General features: G+C 37.1%; 3 protein-coding genes, 1 long non-coding RNA gene and 1 pseudogene across 8 annotated transcripts; 4 read left to right on the forward strand and 1 right to left on the reverse strand.

Moving 5' to 3' along the window:
* The first annotated feature begins 1035 nt into the window (after nt 1-1035).
* On the forward strand, nt 1036-3278 carry LOC147927754 (uncharacterized). Its single transcript, XR_015580755.1, has 2 exons — nt 1036-1174; nt 3016-3278. It is a non-coding gene; the product is annotated as an uncharacterized LOC147927754 (long non-coding RNA).
* Nucleotides 3279-3580: 302 nt separating this feature from the next.
* LOC104743147 (uncharacterized) lies at nt 3581-4600 on the forward strand (annotated as a pseudogene).
* A 2967-nt stretch (nt 4601-7567) lies between these two features.
* On the forward strand, nt 7568-8281 carry LOC104739003 (uncharacterized). Of its 2 annotated transcripts, none has more exons than XR_759929.3 (2): nt 7568-7939; nt 8106-8281. XR_759929.3 is itself a non-coding variant. In XM_010459234.3 (2 exons), the coding sequence occupies exon 1, from the start codon at nt 7708-7710 to the stop codon at nt 7882-7884; it is 177 nt and encodes a 58-aa protein (XP_010457536.2). In that variant the 5' UTR covers nt 7568-7707; the 3' UTR covers nt 7885-7902; nt 8106-8281. The 2 variants fall into 2 exon arrangements, 1 of the variants encoding a protein (XP_010457536.2); XM_010459234.3 differs by having other exon boundaries at nt 7568-7902.
* A 71-nt stretch (nt 8282-8352) lies between these two features.
* LOC104739004 (uncharacterized) lies at nt 8353-11688 on the reverse strand. The gene is made up of 2 exons (XM_010459235.3): nt 9130-11688; nt 8353-9036 (listed from the first exon to the last, which is right to left on the reverse strand). Exons 1-2 carry the CDS (start codon nt 10753-10755, stop codon nt 8668-8670), a joined length of 1995 nt encoding a protein of 664 aa, XP_010457537.2. The 5' UTR covers nt 10756-11688; the 3' UTR covers nt 8353-8667.
* A 997-nt stretch (nt 11689-12685) lies between these two features.
* LOC104739005 (uncharacterized) lies at nt 12686-16137 on the forward strand. 4 transcript variants are annotated; one of them, XM_010459238.3, is made up of 9 exons: nt 12686-12847; nt 13228-13959; nt 14054-14504; nt 14599-14697; nt 14886-15086; nt 15180-15268; nt 15346-15445; nt 15548-15646; nt 15731-16137. In XM_010459238.3, the coding sequence occupies exons 2-9, from the start codon at nt 13229-13231 to the stop codon at nt 15791-15793; spliced, it is 1833 nt and encodes a 610-aa protein (XP_010457540.1). In that variant the 5' UTR covers nt 12686-12847; nt 13228; the 3' UTR covers nt 15794-16137. The 4 variants fall into 4 exon arrangements, 2 of the variants coding, with proteins under 2 accessions (XP_010457540.1, XP_010457539.1); XR_015580143.1 differs by having other exon boundaries at nt 12712-12847; nt 15177-15231; XR_015580144.1 differs by having other exon boundaries at nt 12712-12847; nt 15180-15231.
* Nucleotides 16138-16183: the final 46 nt, after the last annotated feature.

Consider the following 16183-nt stretch of genomic DNA (forward strand, 5'->3'; position numbering starts at 1 on the left):
GATATTTTTCGTGTTAGTATAGACTTTTTTTTCCAAATAATGATATTAGAGGCCTATGTGTAAGATTTTAATCATTGAATTTGAAGCATAGGTAATTTAGTCATTTTCATTAAAATGGATCTGAATTGAAGAAATAGAACCAAGAACAGGTGAAACGATATCTTTGAGAAAAATGTGGAAATTAGAGAGTGTAGAAAATGACTAAATAAAGTGATATAGGGCTAATGGAAACATCATAATGACAATTCATTCCATAGCCACGCCTTACAGCATCTCCACTGGTAATTACTTAGTGGGTTACTCATGGATTTAGGTCCAAAAAAAATAATTAAAAACCATTTATGGTCCAGTTAGCCAAGAATCGTTATTGTGGAAAGGATTCAGAGAAACTTTTTAGAAACACTACGTGGCGCATGGTGAATGGTGGGTGAGTAAATATAAAAGTGTTTTTTTATATTTTTTCCTCATTTTTTTCCTTTCTTCCACCGACTTCTTTCTCTTCTCCCTCGAATGTAACGGCGGATGAAGATGCGATTCTTCTGTAATCGGAAAAATCAATGGATTGACCTCGAATCCATTAATTTTGCCGGCTTAAGCTGGTTGGTTGTTGGTGACCCGGAGGCGATGACTTCCAGATCAGCGGAACCGTTAGAATTGACGGTTGGGTTCTCACGAGAAACGACGGCGGGTTCTTGTGGTGGGACAACGACGGCGGAGGTTACTTCTGGTGGCCTACAGCGAACGGCGAGGTCCACTGGCTAACGAGTCAGAGAGAAGGTTCGTGTTCTTATCTCCAATTTATTGCATGTTTTGTTGATTCATATCGGGTGACTAAGATTAATTCGAATGATTGTTTGAATGGTGATTGTTTTCTGTCGATTTGACAGATTAGGCGTAGAACATGAGATTAGTTTGATGTTCAATTGATTTTGAGCTTTGTGTGGAGGGTTAACTGGTTTCGGTTATAATCGATTGATTGTCTGATTGTTTTTTTATGAGATTAGATATGTTTGTCCTTTTTGGTATAGCTTGTAGAATGTATTTCAGTTTATGTTTTGTATAAGTTATTGTGTGATTAATATTGACCCTTTTGTATTGTTTTGTGCGAGGTTAAATGGTGAAGAGTGGTATCCATGAAGTGGATACAGCGGTTGGATTCTCTTAACCATCCAAGGTATGGTACTCTAGCTTTGATATGTTGTTGTTAGATTATGTTTGAGTTTGTGTGTTGGCATGAGTTAGTTGCTTTATTGATGTTCTTGAAGTGTTATGTTTGTGCTATGTTTGTAATTGTGTTATAGATTGTGACCTACGTATTTATTGTTTTATTTGGTCAAGTGTTTAAATATTTTTTAAAACCCGTTTGGCTTTTAAATTTCCGAAACTGTTGTTGTCTTATTTGCATCAAGTGTTTCAGATTCAGTTTGTGATTAAAATTTGCTCAAGGGTTGTTGTCTTGTTGTATGGAGTGGTTTGAGTTTGCTTTTGTGGTACATGTTTTGCCACATGTTATTGTTTTGTTTGCTCAAGTGTTTGAGTTTGCGGTTGTGATTAAAATTTGTTCAAGTGCAGTTGTTTTTTTTTATCAAGTGTTGCGGTTGTGTTTAAAAAGTTTCAACAAAGCAAATGATGGTCTTTGAATATAGTTTTAACTTTAAACATCAGCTTTTTGAATACTTTTAGCCATTGAGATTTACTAAGAAAGTGTATCTCTTACAACATGTCTACTCAAAGAGATATACTGAAAAGTATAACTCTTTGATACTAATCACTCAATTTGCTTTACCACAATAAACCTTTAGGTTTAAAGCGCAACTAACCTTGACCTCATTATAAACCGTGATTGTTAAGCACTTCCAAAAACCATTAACTTTTTATCCTAGAAACCCTTCTCGTTTTACATCAGCTTTCCTAAACACAAGCAATGGATCCTAGAAACCTTAATCGTTTTCCACAACCATATTTTATTGATCTTTTGAATTCTCAAAAAGACTCAAACGGTTCTGAAAATCCGAGTCTTCCAAATACATTCTCTTTTCAGCCTGTCCATTTTACCTCTTCCTTATCTTCTCAGCCACTTCACTTTAGCTAATCCGTTTCTTCTCAGCCAGTTCACTTTAGCCCTGCATCTGAATCTGAAGAGTGTATCGAGGTTACAATAGATGAGACTGAAGAAGATGGAGGCAGAGGAGTTAGGAAGCGGTGGAGTGCAGAGGAGGATCGGAATCTCATAAGCGCTTGGTTAAACACTAGCAAAGATCCTGTTGTCAGTAACGATCAGCGGCTAAATAGTTTCTGGAAGAGTGTTGCAGATTATTACAAAGCAAATGATGGTGCATCCGGTTCAAACGCAAGAGGTCCTTCGCAATGTAAGGCTAGGTGGAGCAAGATAAACCACCAAGTCAACAAGTTTGTTGGGTGTTACACACAAGCGAGTTCAAGAAAGAAGAGTGGAGAATCAGAAGATGATGTCATTAGCATGGCGTATTAGCTTTACAAGAATGATCAGAAGAAGCCATTTTTGCTAGGACATTGCTGGAGGGAACTCAAGAATGATCAGAAATGGATCACGGAGGAATGTAGCCATAAGCGGACTAAGCTTGCTCCAGAAGGAGCATACACACCCGGTTCGAGCAATGATGGAGCTGAAATGAGGCCTCCGGGGGTTAAAGCTTCCCAGAAAAAAAGGGAGGAAACCGACAGTGAGTAATTAAGTGGAGGATGGTTCAGTGGTTAAGCTAGATAAGATCATAGCAATGAAGGATCAAGAACAATCGGCTAAAGAGAGGCACAACAAAATGAGATTGCTAGACAGTTTGGTTAACAAGAGTGAACTAACCCCTGCTGAAGAACGCCTTAGAGACAAACTCCTTGATCAAATGTTGACCAACATTTAGGTTTTGGTTTACTTAACTTGTTGTGTTCGTGTTTAACTAACCGATTTGTGTTTTACATTTGGTATGTAATAAATTTGTGGTTGTGTTTAAATCATATTGTCTTCTAATTGTGTTTCAGGTTCCAAGTCGTGATGATGTCAATCGAAAGGAAGAAGCTGTCTTGTTGACTAAGATGTGTTGATGTTGGAGACCCGTGATGGGTGTTGTGTTTTAGTGTCACATTTTCTGTCCGTAGGTATGTAGAGTTATGTGTACTCGGCTTTTGCCTTTTCAAAGGGTTGTATGGTTTAGCCTTTTGTAAGATTGATATGACTTTTGCCCTTTGTATGCATTGTATGGCTTTTGGCCTTTGTGTGGATTGTATGGCCTTTGTCAAGGACACTCACGGTTTGTCCAACCCGTGAAAGGGTTTTTTTTTTTTTGTCTTTTGTTAAGTCTATATATTGAATAATTGTTTGAGTAACCTCATTTCATCCGCTTCTTCTCTTCCAATTCATATCATTCCTTTACTTGTAATTTCAGTTCTTCTTGTTACACAATCTCCATTACAATATCTCTCCAATTCAATCCATTCCTTTTCTTATAACTTCAGTGTCTTCCAAGCCCATTTCTATCACAAAATAAACAAATTTCCTAAGACATAATACCCATAAGCCTCACAACAAAGCCAAATTATCGAGAAAATGTCTAATTGGAGTTCTGATCCAGAAGTCGATGAAATGGTAGAGGAGGAAGTCGATAATATAGTGGGTGAGATTCAATACAACTACACTCACCAAGACGTTCCATCAGCTCCAATATTCCGCAGAGTGCACATTAATAGAGACCGCGAAGAAGGCCACACTCGGCTATGGAATGATTATTTTAGTGAGAATCCAACTTACAATCACAGAATGTTCCACCGTCGATTTAGAATGAACAAACCATTGTTCATTCGTATTGTCAATACTATTGAGAATGGAGTCTCATACTTCAGACAAAGACGAGATGCTACTGGAAGGCTGGGTCTTTCTGCACTTGAAAAATGTATGGCAGCTATTCGTATGATGGCATACAGATGTTCGGCTGATGCAATGGATGAATATCTACGACTCGCTTAAACAACCGCCCACAAATGCCTTGAAAAATTTGTGGAATGAGTAATAAATATTTTTGGAGACGAGTATCTTAGAAGGCCAACAGCGGAAGACCTTCAACGATTACTTAATATTGGAGAACATCGCGGTTTCCCCGGAATGGTAGGGAGTATAGATTGTATGCACTAGGAGTGGAAGAATTGTCCCACTGCATGGAAAGGAAAATATTCATGTGGATCTGGAAAACCGACAATCATACTAAAGGTTGTGGCATCGCAAGATATATGGATTTGGCACGCATTTTTCGGTCCACCAGGTACGTTAAATGATATTAATGTTTTGGACCGTTCACCGGTGTTTGATGATATCCTAGAAGGCATAGCTCCAAGAGTTACATACTTTGTCAATGGACGGCAATACAAAATGACGTACTACCTCACTGACGGTATTTATCCTAATTAGGCGACTTTCGTCCAATCGATTACACTTCCACAAGGCCAAAAAGCAAAACTTTTTGCTCAATATCAAGAAGCATGTCGGAAAGATGTAGAGCGTGCATTTTGAGTCTTGCAAGCTAGGTTTGCAATCGTGAAGAATCCCACACTTTTTGGGATAAAAGAAAAATAGGCAAAATAATGAGAGCATGTATCATATTGCATAACATGATAGTGGAAGACGAACGACATGAGTACAATTTCTACGAACCATCAGAGTTCTATCACAATGAAGGAAGCAAAACTTCTCATGTCTACCTATCGTACTCTACAGATATGTCAACAAATCTAAATAACATGATGGGCATTCGAAATGACGTTCATGATCCACAAATGCATGATCTTTTGAAAAACGACTTGATTGAGCATATCTGGCAAAAATTTGGTGCAACCCAACAATAAATATTTTCGGAATTTTGTAAAATATGTTTAGTTTCCCAAATTTTGTAATATATGTTTACTATTCCGAATTTTGTAAAATTTTATTATTTACTATTTTAAATAAAAAAAATATTATTTAAATGCTTGAGCAACCTATGTGAGTTTCTCTAGTGCAAAGATAATTTTGTTTAAGTTTCTAAGTGAGTTACTTTAGTTAGTTTAGTATAATTTATATAATTAGTTAAGATTAAAGCAACCTAAGTGGGTTAATTGAATGGAGATGGTCTTAACATTCTTTGTTAGATGTTATTGTTACTAACTATGGCCCCAATGCCAACATATATAACAACATATACTTTCATCATCTTTTATTTGTGTTTATGCTATTACTAGATATAAAGTTATAAAGATTTATTCAGTGTAAAATCACACATTTACTGATTTACATATTCTTTTTGAGAGTTAACAAAAAAAAACTACAATTTATTTGGACTTTAAAAGCACCGGTGCTGGACGGCGTCATCGCCATTGTCAGGTCAATGATTAGTAACATTATGACACTACTTACCATCATTTTCGTCTTTTCGTCAAAGTTCTGTAGATCTACTTATATTCAATGTCTCTCGGAATAATATTACATTGATCATATCATAATGACATTTTTTTTTGAGTAATTAAGATACACTAGGAAATCGGCTCTTGCGTCGCCACAAGGATTTTTTTTTTTTTTGAAAAATTAACATTGCTAAGCCATGATTTTTTAGAGATGAAAATTGATTATAGACCTCTATTTGGGGCTATTTCGATTTTAGAATTTCTTAGCTGGTTTCTACGACTATTTATTTTTTTGATTGATCAGGTTTTGTGAAAAAATATTTTTACAATCTCTTATAATCTAATCATTTTTTTTATTTTGGATGCGTTCATCATAGGTTCTTTTGCTAAACAAACAAAAAAAAAGGTTAGGTGAGTTAAATCTTTGCATGAAATAGGAAAGTGCTAAGGTGTATACACAAATTGGCATTACCTAACATTTTTTTCCCACATTACAGTCGTCACCTTGGCAAAGAGATCATAATTTGTGTAGCTATAACCAAATCTTAATCTCAATATAAAAATATATGCACCCAAATCAAAAACTTCAAACTCCATGGTTAGTTCTGTTTTGGCCCAATGTAGTGACCCTTATTTGTAAAAAAAGAACCAAAGACAGGTGAAACGATGTGAAGAATCTTTCAGAAATGTCAAGAGAAAGGTGATACTTTTCGTGATAGTACAGACTTTTTTTCCTAATAATGATATTAGAGGCCATCTGTAAGATTTTAATCATTGAATTTGAAACATAAGTAATTTAGTCATTTTCATTACAATGGATCTGAATTGAAAAAAATAGAACCAAGGACAGGTGAAACGATGTCTTAGGGAAAAAGGCGGAAATTAGAGAGCGTAGAAAATAACTAATTAAAGTGATAGGGTTAATGGAAACATCATAATGATAATTCATTCCATCGCCACGCCTTCGCATTCTTTGTTAGCTGTTATTATTACTAACTATGGCCCCAATGCCAACATAACAACATATAGCCTCATCATCTTTTTATTTGTGTATATACTATTACTAAATATAGTAAGATGTGCGTTGCACACAAAAAAAAAAAAAAGTAAGTTGTACAGTGTATATAATACTCATTCCGTTTCAAAATATAAGATGTTTTAGAGAAGTTTTTTGTTTTATAATATATGATGTTTTCAATTTTCTATTCAACTTTTATATTAGTTTAGTATTTTATATTATGCAGTATTGTTTCTGATTGGTTGAACTTGTTAAAAGTAAAAACTTCTTAATCTGCGTGTTTTAGTTAAAATATCCTATATTTTGAAACGGAGGGAGTATATTGATATACCAAGCATCAAGTGTATACAACAAATACATGCAAACAAACCAAATGGAAACTTTTCATGTCAAATACATGTGTATTTAGTGCTATATACACAATGACACATGACATGGATAAGATATTGTTGTGTGCAAACAAACCAAATGGAAACTTTTCTTTGGGTGTAAACAGTTGGTAACTGAAATGTTATATGATTATGCAGTTTAGACTTTTTTTAGTGATAGCATGTATATTTATATACATCCATATTTAATATTTTGTATATTATAGGCACATTATAAAGATGATGAGCTAAGTCGCTAACGTTACTCTACAAAATTTATGGGTTTTGTGCTAGCTTTTAATAATTGGCAATGATTGAAAATTTGAATTTGGTTTATATAGTTTATAGATTTTAAACTAGTGCTTCTTTGATATGTAATGTAGAACGCTCATCTGGACCAACTTCTCCATTGTTTGTTTAAAGATCCAATACCAACTTATATTTTTCCTGAATGAAACCCGAAACTTGTTGAAATAAAAAGAAAAGCAAGAATTGGAAACCCCACAAAAGCGATCCCATATGCCAAAAATGCATCATTGCCTAAACCCACAAAACATTAACACTTGATTACTCTCTTTCTCCTTTTCCGCATCATGCCTTTTCTTCTCATTACCATCTCTCATTTTCTTCCACGCATCATCTTACAACCCTAAATCACAAACCCCAAACATAGTTCCTTTTTTAATTTGTCTTTTGTTTGATAAATTTCTTGTGTCTTAGTTAATAGAGGTTCTCTGTCTAGTTTGTGTTCAATTGAGTACTACGGGACGGGTTTGGATCGAAATCAGGTCATTAACTTGGACCACCTGGCGACATCAACAAGAGAAAAGTGTTCGGCTTTGGTCCGGTCTTGTTACGTACCTTCAAGAAGTACTTGTTCTGACGACATTATTAATAAATCGAACACAAAAGTCGAGGATGCTGGTCGTCTTGGCTTCCGAGGAGGAGGAGGAGGAAGACGGAGGCGACAACATCAGCCACCTAAGAGACACAGCGGAAGAAGCTGCACCGCCGTCTCCAGCGAGCCTTGCCGTCTCAAAAGCAACCTTAAGATCAAAACGGAGGCGGAGAAAAGCGTGGATCAGAGGAAAGTAAGCTGGCCTGATGCTCACGGTAAAGATATTGCCCATGTTCAAGAGTTTGAGCTTAGGTAAAACTAAGTCTAGACATACAAAAGTTACTCTGTTTTTGGATGATGGATTTGATTTTGTAACTGAGCTGGTTAACTTTGGTTATCAGGAAACCCGTTAATTACCGGTTTACCTTGATCCGGTAAAAATGACATTTAACATGCGTTTTTGAAATTTATTTTGCAGCGCATCCGAGGACGGAGAACATGCAGGATATTCTAAAAGAAAATATTGTGGTGTCTGTATAATCCAGTGACATTTATTTATCCCTTTTGAGTTTTGTGTTTTCTTTCTCATTAGCACTGTGTCTGAACTGTTTATTGATTCTAGTAGAGTTAAGTAAACCCATCATTGAGTAAAAATGACCTAGGAACTCAAGACACTTGAGAAATACAGAAATTCAATTTGATCTCATACCAACAATTGCCGCTTATTTCAAGATATATATAATTATCATATTGCAATGATTTAAACCAAAAGACAGAGAAAGAATCATAAGCAAATATAAATAAAGTCACAACAACATTAACCCACATCATTCCTCAATTTTCCCCATCCACTATATATTTAAATTGAATCTTGTATTTCCCTGGTTTATTAGTACAAGAACCAGGAAAAAGGTTCCATTTGTTTTTTTTTTCTTTTTCTTCCAGTAGTAATATAATCTGCTAGATTTTTCCTATTTCAGTATTTTATGTTCTCAGAGACAAAGAAAGATGATCTTCTTCTTACTTGTCTTACTTTTTCTTCAGCTGATCTGAGATGACTTACCCTTCTTAGCCTTATTCTTCTCTTGGATCTTCTTCTTCTTCTCTTCAGATGTGATCCAATTGTATCCCCTTGGAATTGCAAATGGATCTTGATCGTTCTCGGCTTTACCGATATTAATAACTCCAGAGCTCGAGCTTGTTGATGGACGCTGGCTCGGTGTTTTGATCCACTGAAACCATGAGGAGGATGAGCCTGATGAGTTCTGTGTTTCTTCTCTAGGACTGTTCTGAACTGAAGAAGTGGGACTTGATGGTGGTGTGACAAACTCATCTTCAATAGCTTCTAGCTCTTCAAACTTTGTAAATGTAACAAGTACTCTAATCGTAGGAATCACCGGAATAGCAACCTGCAGTTAAAAAAAATATCCAAATGAAATGAGCAACAAGTTGGACTAAAATGATGATTTTGATCACAAAAGGTTATATAAAACAGGACAGACCTTGACTGGGAATGTTCCGGAAGGTAGTTTCGTAGTCATAAGCTCTCTCAAACGCCGAATTGCTTTGACTTTGTTTGCAAGGATATCGAGCAATGGAAGAAGTTCTTTTGTCTGTAATGGAAACCTCTCAGAAAGCCAAAGAACTGGTCTTAGCCCTTTCTTGTACTCGTTCTCTTTGCTTCCTTCTTTTCGCTTGCTACTTCCGCTGCCTTCTGATGTTGAAGCTGCTTTTGATGAATCTCTTAATCCCCTGTTTTCGTCCCTCACAACAGTCTCAACCGTTGAGTGTCTTCCAGGTTTTATCGGTCTTCCTCCACGAGATGGAGAATCATCGTCTCCAAGAAGATCGCTTACTTTCTCATCGACACTAAGTGAACTTCTTGGAGGAACACTACTTCGTCTGTGCCCTTCCTCTCGTTTCCTCCATCCACTGAACCATCCTTTCTTCTCCTGTTTGCAATACCCGTTTCCATCCGTTACTGGAATCTCTCGCTCCTCGAAGGAACAACTATTCTGCTTTTGAGAAATCCTAGAGCTCTCGCTGTTGGAAGATTCTTCCGGTGAATCCAACTTGAGCGCTAACTCCAGCTGCTTCTTCTCGTCTTCCGTCAAGATATCTCCAAGATCCTCGCTTTCTGTATCGTTTTCTTGATTAGTGTTTGAGAAAAGCTCCTCATCGGTCATTGCACCCGGTACTCTTCTTGATTTTATACTAACAACTACGTTGTGCATATCATACACTTTAGCTTTCCATTGCCCAACCATTTCTGTCTTCTCTTGACGCCTCCATGTCAATTGTGGGAAGAGAACAGCTTGAGTAACATCGATCCCGGGTCTGAAAATGCTTGTCTTGGACATTGCAGCCACTTCTTGGCGAACTTCTTCTTCTGATGCCGCAGCTCCAGCGCCGTCTAAAGCATTCATTATCTCCTTATCTTTATGTGAAATCATAAGAAGAGAACCGGAAGGAACTTTACCATCCTCAGACCCATCTCCAAGAAAAAGTATAGTCTGATCTGATCTTTGAATCCTGAAACCATCAAAGCCAGCCAACGTCATATCCGCTCTAAGATTAGCACCCCTCTTCCAAATCTTATAAGTATCCGAAGGCGCCACCCTTGAAATGAAAGGTATGACAGAACTCTCGAAATGGAAAGTGATCTCCATGTAGAAATCTCTCATTCTATGCATGGTAGCCAGAAGCCGAGGCAACCTCCTGCACCATTTAGCCCAAGCCAAAGGCTGATAATGCCTCACGATGATCATAGCGATCCTCTCTTCTCTACCACAAATAGCTTCTTGTAGTGCGCTCCATCCATGCTCATTCTGCAAGCTCCAATCAGCACCTGATGCCATAAGCATCTCCGCGGAGGTCTCATCACCGAGCTTTACAGCTAAATGAAGAGCCGTGTCTCGGTTCACGACATCACGCCTGTCTATAACAGAAGCGATTGAATCAGCTTTTGTCTCTTCAGCTACAGAAGCCGCTTCGTTCTTAACCTCAGAAGGGTCACGCATCTTAGGAAGAGCGGATAACAGTTTCTTGAGACCAGCATAATCTCTGGTGACAACAGCGTGATGAACAGGGCTATGACCGTACTTGGTAACATCAATGCTGCTTGCCATATCTCTCACTAGTGGGATGGGATATAACAAACTAAAAGCTTTTTTTAAAGACTCAAAAAGAGAAACCCAACTCAAGTAGTTACATCATCTTAAAACCTAAAACCCTCACAACCCAAGACCAATTTATAAACCTAATTGCAAACAAATCTGGAAAAATTGGAGATAAAACCCAAGCAAAATCCCCAAAATGCCTAGAGGAAAGCCGACAGCTTTGAACAGATATAAGACACTAGGAATCGAAATTCAAATCAGTCAACAACCCGAAAACAGATCGAAATTGGAAATCCTAAACCCAGGAAAAAAATTTGCCAAAAAAGGAAACTTTTTGATATACCCAGATCAAGAAGCAGAGAGACCAAAGAAGGACGATTGAATCAAAGAGCTGCTGCTACCAACGACAAGTAAGGGGAAGTTATCTTCCTTTTTTTTATTTCGCTGTAGAGTAGAGAGAAATGATTCTAGCCTTTCCCCGAAAGCCAAAACATAAAAAAAAAACACACACACACACAAAAAGAAGCCTCGAGATTCGTTGCTTCCGAGGAATCAGATCCGACCCAGATCGGGGATAACCCACCCGAGAAGATTTGGTCTCGTGGAAAGAAGAGATCTAAAGAAACTAAGCAGAGAGACAAAGTACAAGAGTAAGATTTTTCAAAGTTGTGGAAGAAAGGAATAAATTTTCTTGAGAGAGAGAGAGAGAGAGAGGCAGAGGAACCGAAGATGGACACGGTTCCTTTTGGCTGTCGTCTCTCTAATGGGAAGGTTCAAAGTCCCGGTCGGGAAGCTTACATATGGAATCTTGAAACAACTTTACTAGTTAGATTTCGTAACCGTTAAAAGCTAGCTACCTCCTCCCCCAATTTAATGATTCTATTGAATTGAATTGTCAGATTTTTTATCATAAAATGTCATAAGTATAAAACAATTAGCATTATGCATATTAGAAAATCATGTAGAACGAATTTACTAGAATTGAAACAAAACAAATATTAGAAATTAGTTACCAAACAAAATACTAATAGTAATGTTTTTTTTAAAAATAATACTATTACTTTATAATAATATTGGATGGAGAAAAAGCCAAATTGAAGCAGAAAAACAAAAAAAAAAAAAAAGAGAGAGAGAAGATATTTCCTCGAATAATTCATTAAGAAACGGCCAAAATAATTGGTTTTGAGGCAATTGGTGACTTGATTATCCCAATAAATGATTTTACTTGTACTATGTTTTTTTTTTGTTTTTCTTAGTTTTGCTATTAAACAAATCCCAAAGAAAAAAAAGTACATTTGTCCTATATTTTTGTCAAACTTACTTGATGATGAGTCATGAGTGCGTTCAATGCGTATGTAACTGATTTCGAATATATAGCTATTTTAAATTTTAAACTAATAGTATTAAATGGACTTTGAAAAATCTATTTATCGTTGAAAGCGAAACAATGTCGTAAATCTCAACCTCTAATATTAAGTAATCAAATTGTTAATATCAGTTTGCATTAGTTTATAATATTAAGCTGAAATTTTATAGTATTTCGACGCCACATATATAATGCATCAAAATAAGAATGATATTTAGAGCTGTTAACAATATGACATAATCAAATTAGACGATTGGACTCTAATTAGAGTTTTTTCGGTTGAAAACTTGTTTTTTTTTTTTTTTTTTACTCGTATGACCAAATATAGTAATATGTGTAGCCATAATTTTTTACTCGGTTGAAAACTTGTTATTTGTAAATATGTGTAGTGGATGGATATACTATTTAGTATTTACGAATACTATTCAAAATTGACCGCAGTTTAATTGTGTTAGCCAATTTAAACAAAAAGAGGCCTTATTCTTTTGTAAAAAACCCCAACTTATTGGACCTCAACCCCAAATTATTGGACCTTAAACCCAGTTAAAATTGTGTACGCCAACATCACTAATTAAAGTTCCAAAACCCGACCCAGTAACCCCTAACCCGACCCGGAATAATCTGAGGTCCAATCGTTGCACCCCATTGAGCAAGAGGGAGAGGTAGCGCAGATGCAGTTGCTCCTCATCGAACAACTAGGGTTTCGGTTCGGACTTTCGAATCACATTCAATCGGGTAATTTTCTTATCTCCTTTTGTATTTCAGATTTGTTCTCTACGATTATTTTTTTCTGGAGACGAAGATTTTTTTTTTTTTTTTTTTTTTTTTCTCGTTTTGGTGTATCAACAAATTCCTACGAGTCTTCGTTTTTCTGGTAGTTTCGTGGCTTAAATTCCTCAGATGATAATTAATTTGAAGGCACGCCCATAAAAATTCTGCAAATTCCGATTCTTGTGTGTTCTTAACGTTTGGTGAATTTGTGTTTGCTCTAAGTTATAATCTGAGGTTTTTGTTTTGAATAATCTCAAAACATCTCATTAATCAGAAAAAGTCTACTGCTAATTTACAATGCTTTCAATTTCTGAATTGTTTATTTTTGTTTTCAACTGTTTCAGGATGGATAACACTGACTTTGACATGGTAATCACCATACCTGATACTCCAGATAGACCGGTACGAACTAGAGAGGTTAAGAGAAGACCACCTTCTCCAGAAGCACCAGTGAGATACCAAGGAGAAGAGTACCGTAATTACCTTAGTGGTAGAACCAGAGCACTCCCCGAAACTGGGGAAAACCGTGAAAGTTCTGATACGCTAACTCGCTGGCGTGCTTCAGGAGGCAGTTCTTTGTTTAGGAGACCAGCGGTTGAGAAGGATAAAGGGAAATCCATCTCCGTTGATCCATGCGGGGATCGTGCAGAGAGGAATCCGGTTTTAAATCTAAATCAACTCAATGGACATGCTCGTGTTGCTGCATTTGAAGACATAAATGGTTGTTCTCCTTTACGAGGTGATCATAACTCTTTTACGCTGCCTCCTGGGAATAGTAATAAGGGTAAAGAAAAAGCAGATTGTGGCTCTGTTTCTAATAGAGAAACAATTAACCTTTCCAGTGACAGACAACAGAACAGAGGCACTAAGAGATTGGTTAGACATGGCTGCATATCTCCACATGGAATAGCAGCTAGAGCCAGGCTAGCTGCTGATACCAATTCCAAGGAAACTGTCAGTGTTGAACAGGAACTAGCTCCTGAAACTGCAACTTCCATTGGCATAAGAGAGATTGTTTCTGGAATAGATATTCACGGAAGAGCTAGAGGCAAAAGACCAGAAAGTTCGCGTAGCAGGTAATATGTTTTCCTTTATCTTCTTATATTAGATGTTTGTATGGATGGATATCAAAAGGATGTGGTGCTATAAGAGTTTATAATCTTTGTATAGGGTGGCGAGTAGAGATGGGTCGGATGGGTGGGTTAGTACGCGTAGCCGGAATCAGAGGGATGAGAGTGACACACGCGGAATTTGTAGTTTTGTTTCCGGACTTGATGTGCATGAAACCGGTGTGGTTGAAAGAGGAACAAGACAACAACGACGGCGGAGAAATGGACTTACTAGTTCAAGGGCTTCAAATGAGCCAGAAGTTACTGTTATTACATCTCCTGGGGAACCATCTAATTCAAGGCCACCACGAATTCAGAACCATCACAGACGCAACACTCAAGTGTTGGAAATTGAAGATTCATCTCCTGAAGTACGGGTCTTCGGCGGTCCTACACATATTGAAAACGGTGTATCTGATTTGAATGTAAGACAAATAGAAGCAGATGAGATTTTGGCCCGTGAACTGCAAGAACAGCTGTACCAAGAAGAGAGGTTGATCAGACATGAGCAGGTAGATCTCCGAGTTCCCTTTCTTTGGATGTCTTCTTTATGTTCCATCCTTTTATCAACTAAGGTTCTTATTTCGACTTGATACGTTGGAACAGATGGATTTAAACTTAGCCAGGATGTTGGGACAAGAAGAGAATTCTCGCCGTGCTTCTTCTAGTCGTTCTTCTACTCGTAATACCCGAAACTCTAGTACCGTAAGTGATGGACAAAGAGACTTTTCTGTGTTGGCGTTTTTTAATCTGGTTCTTTCGATTTGCTGTGTTTAGAGGCGAGGCTAAACATTATCAAACATTGATTAGTTCTTTTCAAAACTTGCACTTGGCTTGAGGCTCATTTTGAATATCTTACCCGCTGTTTTAATGCCAATGAATATAAATTACAGATTGCAGCAAACCCTGGTGGGAGAAGTCGTCTGGAAGCACGACTACAACAAAATTCTTCAAGGAGGCGACTGAATCCTCCACAGGCTCGTGCTCCTGTTAGAGCACCACCACGGGGTCGAGGTCATCGTTTAGGTCGTGCACCTGGTCTTTTAGACGGAGCTATGAATCTCAGTTTTCCAAATGATATGAGCTTTGACGAGGTACTCTTTTAACCATGTTTATATCCTCGAATGTCGCTGATGTTTTATTAAGTATCAAAGCTAATAATCGTTTACCCCTTTTAAATGTAGCAGAGATTGGATTTTTTGGAGGGACTAGAGAATGCTATTGAACACACCATTAACAGTAGGAATCTTCTTCATATGGATCGTGACTTTAACGAGTATGGTATTTGTCTCCTTATTTTACTATGATTCTTCAATAAGTGAAGCTTGATCGCTTTAACCATTGTTGATGCAGAGATGATTACGAAATGCTGCTAGCTCTTGATGAAAACAACCATCGACATGGCGGCGCTTCTACTCAACGCATTAACGACTTACCAGAGTCTACAGTTCAGGTAAGCTAAAAGGTTCACATGTACAAGACAGTTTTTTCATATCGAAATTTTGTTTACTAAAAAGCTTTCTCTTTGGTGTTATATGTTGGTGATAATATGCAGACTGATAAGTTTGAAGAAACGTGTGTTATTTGTCTGGAAACACCGACGATCGGAGACACCATACGTCATCTCCCCTGTTTGCACAAATTCCATAAAGATGTAAGTTTTTTACTGATTCGAATCAAAACCCCCTTATTAGATATGAGAAATTCGAAAATCAACAATTGTTTATGAACTGTGCAGTGTATTGATCCGTGGCTAGGACGGAGTAAGGCATGTCCGGTTTGCAAATCCTCAGTTACTTGACAAGGTTCTCAAAACTCACCGGAGAATGTAAAAAATTACCATTTTACCCTTCCAAACTGGTGGATCTCTGGAATCATTTTCCTGGTAACTGGTAAGCCAGTCATTCTTCGCCATCGGTTTAGATGAACTCATGAAACGGTTTTTGTACTAGCGTTCTCGCGTGAGGAAGTAACTTTTTATCGCTGTGATTATTTTGTCGGGTTTAATTTCTGAGCTAAGAACTGTTAAAGTTAGTTGGTTTTAGTATTATCGCTTTAGTTTTTTCTGGTCTCGGTTAAAAACCTATACTTTTTTTTTAATATCCATTTAGTAATTGCACAAGGCTTCAAAGTTCCTATATAAAACTAGTCTTACTTCTTCACATTGATACCAAAAAAAAAAAAAACTAGT

Source organism: Camelina sativa, chromosome 14 (assembly GCF_030686135.1).
Source record: "Camelina sativa cultivar CO46 ecotype springtype chromosome 14, ASM3068613v1".
Taxonomy (NCBI): Eukaryota; Viridiplantae; Streptophyta; class Magnoliopsida; order Brassicales; family Brassicaceae; genus Camelina; species Camelina sativa.

Excerpts from the sequence above, each read along its gene's own strand:
- LOC104739003 (XM_010459234.3), top strand. The coding sequence starts at position 7,708 with ATGCTGGTCGTCTTGGCTTCCGAGGAGGAGGAGGAGGAAGACGGAGGC.
- LOC104739004 (XM_010459235.3), bottom strand. The coding sequence starts at position 10,755 with ATGGCAAGCAGCATTGATGTTACCAAGTACGGTCATAGCCCTGTTCAT. Across the intron at positions 9,037-9,129 it reads CCGGAACATTCCCAGTCAAG|GTTGCTATTCCGGTGATTCC; the intron begins GTCTGTCCTGTT and ends TTTTAACTGCAG.
- LOC104739005 (XM_010459237.3), top strand. The coding sequence starts at position 13,229 with ATGGATAACACTGACTTTGACATGGTAATCACCATACCTGATACTCCA. Across the intron at positions 15,269-15,345 it reads ATGGATCGTGACTTTAACGA|AGATGATTACGAAATGCTGC; the intron begins GTATGGTATTTG and ends TTGTTGATGCAG. Across the intron at positions 15,446-15,547 it reads TACCAGAGTCTACAGTTCAG|ACTGATAAGTTTGAAGAAAC; the intron begins GTAAGCTAAAAG and ends GATAATATGCAG.